This window comes from Dicentrarchus labrax, unplaced genomic scaffold (assembly GCF_905237075.1).
Source record: "Dicentrarchus labrax unplaced genomic scaffold, dlabrax2021, whole genome shotgun sequence".
In the NCBI taxonomy this organism is placed as follows: Eukaryota; Metazoa; Chordata; class Actinopteri; family Moronidae; genus Dicentrarchus; species Dicentrarchus labrax.
In genome coordinates this window covers 18,321,449-18,331,791 of record NW_026136719.1, presented here as the reverse complement: position 1 = coordinate 18,331,791, position 10,343 = coordinate 18,321,449, and the positions used below count along the sequence as shown (strand labels likewise).

At 37.7% G+C, this 10,343-nt stretch overlaps 1 protein-coding gene across 6 annotated transcripts in view; it reads left to right on the top strand.

The window, feature by feature from the left end:
• Positions 1-1,371: 1,371 nt before the first annotated feature.
• tcf12 (transcription factor 12) overlaps positions 1,372-10,343 on the top strand; it is a 75,541-nt gene continuing 66,569 nt past the window's right edge. For all 6 annotated transcript variants that reach the window (XM_051379320.1, XM_051379319.1, XM_051379318.1 and 3 more), the window contains exons 1-3: positions 1,372-1,542; positions 2,399-2,487; positions 2,727-2,799. In XM_051379320.1, coding sequence (XP_051235280.1) covers positions 2,416-2,487; positions 2,727-2,799 — 145 coding nt within the window. In that variant the 5' untranslated portion in view covers positions 1,372-1,542; positions 2,399-2,415. The remainder of the gene's footprint in view (positions 1,543-2,398; positions 2,488-2,726; positions 2,800-10,343) is intronic.

The following is a 10,343-nucleotide window of genomic DNA, read 5'->3' as shown; positions in this document are numbered from 1 at the left end:
TAAATATATGAGAATAAATATGGATGAAATAAAAGCAACTAAGAGAAAGAAAGGTGTGAATGTTTTGTGTGAGTTAGTGCTGTGTCGTAGAAAGAGGGAGTTTTTGTGGTTTTTCATGTGAAAAATGAGACACAAGAAAAGGGGATTTACAGAACTAAGTGCTTGTCGATGTAAAATGTACCTTTCTAAATATGTTTTATTAGTCCAAAGAGTTTAGCTACTCTTGTGTGTCATACAAGTGTAATTATTACAACAAATTATGAGGTATAATTTCAGCTTTTTACTAAATGTACAAAGATCAGCACATATTTAACAATAAAAGGATAAATAGTCATTGTTTCCATTCACGTCATTAATGTGAGACTCAAAATAACATTTAATGTATCACATCATGTACATACACAGTTTCCTGTAATTAACATACAGAACGCTATATACTGAATGACTAAAACTGAAAGCCATAAAAACATATATCTAATTACATTCAAGACACTTGATGCTGTATACTAACGGACTAATAACAAAGGAAAGTGTAGAAATGGAGCAAACATGTACTGTTTGGCCCCCGCTGCCCTTTGTACAAAGTCTTTGTGCTCTGTCTCCTTCAAGTTTACATTAAAAGTACCAGTGAGCAGGATTCAGCGACATCTAGCAGTGAAGTTGCAGATTGGATCCAATTTGAATACAGCTCAGCCCTCCAAGTGTGTAGAAGAAACTACGGTGGCCCCAAAGCGTATGAAAAACACAAAAGGCCCTATATAGAGCCAGTGTTTGGTTTGTTCCTCATTCTAAGAAAACAAAAACCGGCACTTCTTATTTTCAGCAGATTACACACTAATGAAAACATATCTATAAATATTATATTAAACTTCTGCCAACAGATCCTCATGAATGTTACACACTGGACATTTAAATCCAGTGCAAATACAAGGCGCAGCAAGATTAACTAATAATTCAAGTTGATATTCACTTTAATTTCCCTTATATTTACATTTAATCAAATGACCTAATCCAATTGACATGCAGTGAAAGCCTCTCTAGGCGCAGAGCCTTGCAGGCAACTTCACCTAGTTAGTAATCCAGCCTTGCTTACACTCCCCTGCTGCATGAAATGTATCACCAACAATGCTGTAAAAATAGATTTGAATACAACTGAATGCACAATAAATACACAGAAAAGATTACTGTGATGCTGCAGCCCATTATAATCCATTAAATGCACCTTTCAGACAGAGATAAGCATGTGATGCATGAGTGTGACCCCACGACGGTGTGCGCGGACTCCTGCAGCATCTCCCGCTGTGTGTGTGGGACCATCATGTCACTGTGCTCGGCGGAGGGATACAATAACCAATGTCATCGTGGTGCTGAGGCTTTTGCAAACCAAAAATGTCTGCCTAAGGGAAACTCGTAACTGATATATATAGAGGATATTTTCCCCAGGTATCGCCGTTTAACTCCATATTTCGCTATTTCAAGGCGTATTGCAAGACAGCGAGTCTCCACCAGATCACCCTAGTCGGGATTTTAATCGGAAAAAAGGTAAAAAATCTGTGTGAGTTTGCCTTAAAAGCTTTCGGACCTGTGAAAGAAGTTGGGAGTTGAGAAAAGCCCATCATTGCGTTTTGTGTTGTGGAGCTGAGGGATTGAGAGTGTCCTCTGCAGTGTTTGTTTGCTCCGTGTTACTTATCTTGAACCAGTATTGTCATACTCTTTGTTAATGGTCGTCTCTTTATGAACGACTATCACCGCTGGTTGTGGGGTCGCTCTCTCTCTCTCTCTCTCTCTCTCTCTCTCTCTCTGTCTTTGAGTCAGTAACTGCTGCTAGCATTAGCCGGCCAGCTAACGATAACCATCGATAATGCTTGTGTATAAAATAATAATGACTGACATTAGCGTGGTCAGTTGGCAGCCTGGTGGGTGAAGGCTGTGAAAGAGTGAGCGGTGTTATTAGAGGAGGAAATAATGTGACTGCAGTCAGTTCAGGCGATGCTGCAGGTTCTGGTTTTTAATAATAAGCTGTAACATCCATTCAGAGAGCTCTTCCACCTCATCTCTCTCTTTTTTAACCAACAAACCCCCCTAACACACACACACACACACACACACACACACACACACACACACACACACACACACACTGCAGCTTGTGTGAACCAAAATGTTATAACATGGCCAAACAACTGTCAGTGTCTGTTTATGCTTCAATGCCAGAAGCCAACTTTTACTTCTCAGTGATGGTCTTTTATTCTGCGCCCATAACAAACACCCTCTCTCTGGGCATTGGTCATTTCCTGTGGCACTCGTCCCTGCTGTTTGAATAAAGCAGCAGCAGCAGTAGAGAGAGAGAGAGAGAGAGAGAGAGAGATGTGACCCTGATGGACTGTGTTTTCTTCAGGTTTCTAGATCGCCAGGATGAATCCTCAGCAGCGGATTGCCGCTCTTGGAACAGACAAGGAATTAAGTGACCTGCTGGATTTTAGTGCGGTAGGATTGTCTTTTTCACTCCTTTTTTTATTTATTATTTTATTTACCTTTAATGATTCAGAGGTGTGAGGACCAAATGGGCTATGACTAACTGATCAATTAACATCAGTGTTAACTCATATGATTTGACAAACTTATCTTTTAATTTTTAAAAATCATGAGCAGCTTTTGAGGATGATTGCAGCTGGTTGTCTGAATGGTTTCTAATTGCAGGTATATGTGTGTATTCTTCCTTTCAGATGTTCTCTCCACCTGTAAACGGTGGGAAAAACAGGCCCACTACACTTGGAAGCAGTCAGTTCAGTGCATCAGGTAGGACCTGATCCCTTCAAACCTATTTAAATACACCCTCTGATATATATTTTTTTCAGTTTTGCATTGCATGCTCGTGTCTGCGCTGTCCACATCTGGTGCCTGAAACATAAGCTCTCCACCTGGAATATAGCGGAGTGCTGTAGTAAAGATGTATAACAAAGCACGGTCTAGGCCACAGATGTGTGTAAATGTTTTATTTATCTAATTACCATCGGGGCGTATTACAGTGAATGTTTTACTTTACTGTCAGATGAGGAAAAAAAGGCATAAATCAGGCATGTTGTGGCTGCTTTGATCAAGGTGTGTTGTTTAGTGTCACAGAAACGATACAGTATGTTCTTATCAGGGTTTGCTGTGAGGTGTGTGTGTGTGTGTGTGTGTGTGTGTGTGTGTGTGGGGTAAATTTTATTTAGGGTTAATTAATATGGCTGTGATATTCTGGTGATCACAATCAGCTGCTTGTGAATTGCAGTGTAGTTTAATGGGATTGTTAGACATCCTCTCATTAAATTATTCTGTAGTGTGATAATTGTCCCATCCCTCTGAAAGCCCTCATACACACATTGAATAGTCTTCTTTTAATTTTTTTTTTTATCTGTGAGCATCTTTATCGTTAAATAGGTTTGTGGAGGGTTTGGTTGTAATGACAAGACTTCAGATTCCCTGCTTCTGGATCTGGATCTTCCTGGCTATAAATGCTGGAGGACATTAATCCAAAGCACATCTATTGTCTCATGTGCTACTAGAGAAAGTCAACAATCAGGCATTATGTTTTCTGAAAGCATGTTTTGTGTGCGTCCACAAAGCCTTGTTGTTGTCAGTTATCTGTGAAACGAAAGACACACACTTAGTGGAAACTGAACGAAAAGACAAAGAAACAGGAACAGAGTTGTCACTCATGAACTATGGAGTTGTGGGGATGAATTTGAGAATACCTAATCATTGAAGTGAATGGGACGTTGTGTGTCCGCTCTTTTCAGGAACACAAATGACAACGAAACTCCAGTCAGAGGGTTTTTAAATAAAGTCACACCTTCTTGGCGAGGTTCCCTTAAAGATGTTTATTTTACTCATTAGTGACACAAAAGCTTCAGACTATTACTGGTCTGGTGTTTTTTTTTAGAATCATATAAAGATCAAGTGTTCAACCTGTGGACAAACTATCAGATACACCTTTTAATATAATGTAGCTCAGCACAGCAATAAACTCTTTTCTGAAACAGTGTTAACAGAAAGTGTCCACGACAGGATTTATTGCGGTGATTTTTTTTACTGGGTTGCATCAGGTTATGCAGGTGTACTTAATAAACTGGTAAAGTTTATATTTTATAAGCATGGTTAATGAAAAGTTCTCACTGGCCAGGTTGTTGTGTTATATATAAACCACATTGATAATGATGAAACTTTTGATTCTTAGAGGCTGATTTGTCTGCAGAACAATACTCACATACTGACACTACAACCATCTCAACCAATGAAGTCTCCCATGTGCTGTTGACAAGACACCATGTGTTTTATGATTTAATATAGTAAGATGTGGACAGCCACCTTTAGGCTGTTTCTTGCCCTCTGTGACTCCTAAAATAGACGAACATCAGCACGGTGCTTTTTGTTTGGAACAGAAAAGAGTTTGTGTGTTACAGGCAAAGCTCATTGTCACGGCTGTGTGTTGTTTGGTGACCAGCATTGTCCTTTAGAAACCTAACAAAGTCAAAATGTGGGTCGTTGTTTTGTACCATTTCTAAAAAAATATTTAAAAGAATTTAGACCTGATGTTACACGTTGTCTAATTCTATTAAAATATATTTATTTAAATTTCCTACTAATTTCTACTACTACTACCTACTTTCCGACTGTTTAATAACCATATTCTTTGTAAAATCAAATATCAGCTTATTTATTGCTCATAATTTATAATCTATTGGGGGGGAACAGTTCACAAAAAATTTTCGCAAAAAAAAGGTGAACAACTAATCATATACTGAAATCCTTCACGACTGCATACTGCTGCATATCATTTCGCTGTAACCCCCCCCAGTGCTTTAGTTATGGATTTTGCCCCATCTCAATCTGCATGGAGAGGCTGTTTTAATAAAGGAGGTGCTCCTTCCTGCTAGACTCTCTCCTCTTTGCTGTCAACGGACACACTGAGGTGATGTTGGTGCAAATGGTTCATACTGGAAGCATTACTGCTAGCATAAGACACACCACACACTAAATGCGTAATGCTCCCGTACAGCAGACCGAAGCGATGCTGGAGGTTCTAATCTGTAGACTACTGTCCACTTGCTATTACCAAGACTGACTGACAGCTGCACTCTACACTTCATCTGTGTCAGCTGAGAGTTATGAACCCAACAATAGATACACGCCCCGACTTGTGACAAGCTAACTGAATGGTTCAGATTTTTTATCGATCCCTACTATCTATAATGGCCTAAAGAACAACAGAACTTTCCAGGCTCTGGTGGATATCACTGATTAGTTAAAGGGAAACAATGATGAATAATATTTGCATAGCTTTTAACTCTTGGATATAATCAGTGTTGTATTTGCACATTATGACCAAGTGCAGAATCCAAATCGCAGAAACTGCAGTTTTTTGATAAATGTAAAATATGTGACAAACTGCATTATAATAATAATAGTAGTGTAGTTCTGTCTATAAATCTTGTTCTACAGAAAACATGTTTGTTTGGTACAGACACAACAAATCCTTATGATTTTATTTGTTTTTTTATCAGTGAAAATGAAAAGTGTGATGCAGAAATGATCATTCCTGCTAATCAAGAATGATATCGCCACTCAAAGTATGATTTGTTTTACCATACTGGGCAGCCTTGGTTTCTACTGTTGAATTGCAGTGTGAAAAAAAGTTATCATGCTATGACTGTGAGTCATTTGAAAGGCAATGAAGGTTGAACGCTTTGATTTGTGGTGCTCAGTCATTTTCTGACTCAAATATCTTAATGTATGGGAAATGTCAAATCAGATCTTAAGTATTACTCCTATGTAATAAAGACTCTGTTAAACAGAATCCAAAATATTAAGTGTATCAAAGATGAGTTGATGAGAGATGTGAGATGAGATTGTTTATGTGTCAGTGGTCAGAAGATGCACCAGGCATAAAAAGAATGGAAAGCAATTTGATTTGTTTAATTTATGGATGTAGGTATTCTACTATTGGAAAGTCATATCAATACCACAGGTAGCTGGTAATCTTTTTATTTTTTTTTTTCTTAAGAAATGTTACGCAACTAGATTATGCAAAATTAAACCTTCACCATGTAAGAAATAATGATGTTAAAAATGAACTGCAGCACCTTAAAGTGTATCAGGCCTATCAAGGGTAAATCCCTCCTTCCTTCAGCTTACAGTATGTGCTCCCGTGTCTCTGATCCTCAAGGTAGGGGAAGAAGCACCTACATAAGTGATTGTGAACATAAGGCAAGTGAGTGTGCAGACAGAAGTGTGGAAATTGCAGGGAATGAGAGTTTGGATTATTGCATCTCAGCTGGGCATAGCCAGATAATTGAGGCAGAGTGGGACTGGCAAGACCCTTCAAAAGTGTGCCAGAGAAAGATGGATTGGAAAAAATACCCAAAGTGGCTCGAACAGAGATTTATCATTTCTCCCTTCCAGCTGTGTTGATGATGCAAATTTGATGAGGCCATTGACTCTATAGTGGGGGCAGCGGGGCAGTGGATGGCTGCTGTTGAATGGGTAATTTTCATCTAGTGGTATATAGTGGTACAGTTGGATCTCACACGAATAAAAATAACTGCATGTTTCTTTGCGGGGCTCTATATCTCTATAGCTATAAGGAGCCTCACCACTGCCTCTCTTTGTCAGTCCCTCCGTCAAGTTGTGATTTAGCGATCGCAACAATTAACGCAAATTCAAGCAATCCCGGAGAACTCTGTGCGACCTTGCAATACAGCAACTTTTTTACAAATTTGATCAAATAACTTCCTGCGAGTTTAACCAATCATAGCGGCCCTCGGACAAAAACAATGAGCCATATGCCGCTAAAGTACTAGTGCGTAGTTGCTGAATTAATTATACCATCAAAAAAAAAGCCTAAAAGCCCTGAGATCAGACATTTTCTTCCACAACAACCCACCCAAAAACTTCAGTGCTTCCTGAAGGGACTGCTATATGATGTGAGTCAATTCTGGTTACAAAGAATTATTAATTAACAGATTTTTATCTCTAGAAATATTCTGATGATGTGCTTGCTTGAGACCTTCAATTATCAATCAATTTACCAATTAAATTCATTACAGGAAAGATAAATACGATGTGAAAACTCAAGATTGTTAACATTGTTGTTCAGTACGTCAGCAAGTCTAATAAGCTGGCTGCGTCCGATGATTTGTTACACAGAACAATGTGTAAAGTCATCACTGGACACTGTTTGGAAAAGGGCACTTTCAAAACTACTTGGCAGGTGATTGGATGGAACTATAATACTCTAGTCCTGATATAACTGAAGCTAAAATAATTCTTTTAATATATTTTATTTTGTAAATTGAAAAAGGTTTTCTAAATAGTGCAAACATTCATTAATGTTTTAAAACATTTTTTATATATAAATAGGCAAAGTGCAAATAACTAAACAAAGGCAGAAACGACTCTCAACCATTCGTCTTTCCTTCAGGTAGAGCAGTGGTTCTCAATCTTAACAACCTTCCTTCACACATTGCAGATGGCTTCGTTTTCATTCATGGCTGTGTGAAATAGCTCCAAACGATACCTCTCTTTCGTTCAGCCATGTGTGTAAGTGTCGGATTATTAGTCTGGGGTGCGCTCCACGGTGCCCTGCGCCTGCGGTGGTTCATCGCACTACAGAACACAACAGTAGTGGAGAAGAGAAAGAAGAGACAGAAGAGACAGAGAGTCTCGTTTGCACAGACAGTTCTACTCTTTAATGAAATACAAATGAGTACAACATAGAGAGAGACTGATCACTTTCTGGTATCGATCCTATTGTCGCTAGAAGACATTGTATCTATAGTATCGATATAGTAAGGTTATAAGTCTATCTCTTTACGATTAATAAGAAATTAGTAAAAAATGTTCATAACTAAGATGTAGGATTTAAGATTATTGATTATACCAGATAGCAAATAGACTAAGTTGCAACTTAGTACATGTTCATTTGTGTAACCCAGAGTAGCTCAGTGTACAGTTTATTTGAACTTTCTAAATTACTTTTAATTAAATAATTAATGTATTAATTACTTTTAAACACACTCATTGACCTTCCGGGCCAAGATTTGTGTATGTAATGTACATTGACTGTACTTTATAGGGGTTACACTGGAGACAGTGTATCTCAGTGTGCGTTAATATCAATTTTCTATTTTTATTTTACACCTTTTTCGCCTGTATGTCTGCTTTTTGCCATTGGTTTCTTACTCACTGTCGTCCATTATAATAGATCATAATAGTCTGTTTGTTTGGTAGCCAATGTTGTATAACGCAGTCAACAGGGCTGTTACCTCTTCCTCCAGATTATTACTCTAAATTATGGCAAATTAGTGTAATTTAAACTCAGACAACAACCTGTGTCCCTGTGAAAACTGGTTCTTCATTATTTGTATACATGTGTTTGATGCAGTCACTGGTTTCACCATTAGTTCTGCTCACAGTTCATTTATACAGGAAACCATTATGTCAAATAAAGCCAAAGGCTCTTTGTAAGCCAGCACTGCCAGGGTGTATTTTCTGTTTGTTTACATGAACATGGACATCAATTAAACTTACCAGACTGTGTTTGTTGTGTTGTGTGATACAGTGGCACAAAGCTGATATGATTTATAGTGCTGTAGCAGTTGCACATACATTAACCCTCCATCAATGTATTTGCGCATTAATGATTGTGTATTTATTTTGGGTCATAGGAAACATATTTGTGCTGGGAATCAGGTTAACTAGTTTTTAAATGACTGACATTTCTCATTTCTCCTTTTAGTCAAGATGCCGCCCGGACCAGAAGCCTTTTTTCTTTCTTTTTTCTCTTTAGGCCCCTTTTATCCTCAGTCATACTCAGCTGTTCAAAGATGAAGTTGACCCTGTGTCTGAATGTATTTAATGATGTTTAACAGGGTATTGGAAGCATATTAAAACACCAGTTGGGTTTCTGTGTTTATATTGGAAAGTGTTTGTTCTCATTTACTATTTTGATATAATTGCAGTAAATATGTAATTGCCCTGTTTTTACGAAAGTGTCCAACATTGTTGGGGCTTCTGACTGTGTTATAACTTTTATGTTTTACTATAATTTTCTGTTTTATCTGTAATTTTTCTGTCTTTCCTTCATATAAAACATATAATTCATCTTATAAATGAATAAAACTAAAAACCTATTATTAGGTATTTTGTGGCAAATCATAAACAGATCCAATTATTAGTCAAAACAAATAGATCATCACTTTCTATGCAATGTAATTGATATCAACAACAATAAAGACTCTGGTAAGTTGATCATTTAATACACAAGTGCTATGGTGATGTGATTAAGGGCGCTTTCACACCTGTAGTTCAGTTCATTTGGTCTAAACTGGTTCATGTTTAAGTTATACAGACCGTCAGGTTAACTTATTGATCAGACAGTAATGGTGATGTGGATCCACGTGGGGAAATCAAAGTCTGGTGACTGACAGCAAGTCCCGCTGCACTTAAATGGTTCTTATGTGTATATTTATGTTATCTGGTGAAAGAAAGAAGAAGAAGTAAGAAATAGCTGAGTATTATTAGACTGTAAATCAAGTGCATGTTGTGAATAATGACAAAGAGACAGGACAAAAAAAGATGCATCTTCTACTCAAATATTACAGAGGGGATTATTGTACTATTATTTTTAGAGTTTAATTGACAGCTTTTACACAAACAAACTGCACTAAGTTGGAAAATGCACTAGACCTTGTTTTACCTAAACCAAACAGGTTATATGTGATAAATAAATAGAGAAAATACATTGTCTTTTCTGTGTGTAACTATCTGCTCTAGCTTGTAGATTTCATACTGAAATGTGCCAGTTTCCCATTGTGCATGAACAACCTGATATTTTACCTCAATTTCTTTTGCAGTGCTTCAGCCATGCATGAAATCCCATCAAGGTCACTGAAACCAGTCTTATCATTGATACAGAGAACTTTTGGCAGAATTGGGAGCGTTGGGAGGGTACAGCTATTTATGAAAGACCCAACAGAGACAGTGGGAAAGGAGTCAGTTATGACAGCAAAGCTCTGTGCTGGCTGCGTCCGTCAAACCATAACCACAGGTTCACAGCGACATTTGCAGCTGTATAGATAAGGATGGCATATTCATCTCGGTCCTTTGAAATAGACCACGTATTTTCCTAGACATATTTCTCATCATGGTCATATGTAAACTACGTTATAGAGAATAGTGTATAGAATGACCTTTCACCTGCATAACCAAGGTCACTCTTCTAAACAATGTTTGACGTTAACTTAAAAATAGACACATATTAGGAGACATCTTTCCCTCAGAGGACAGGATTTATATTTTTG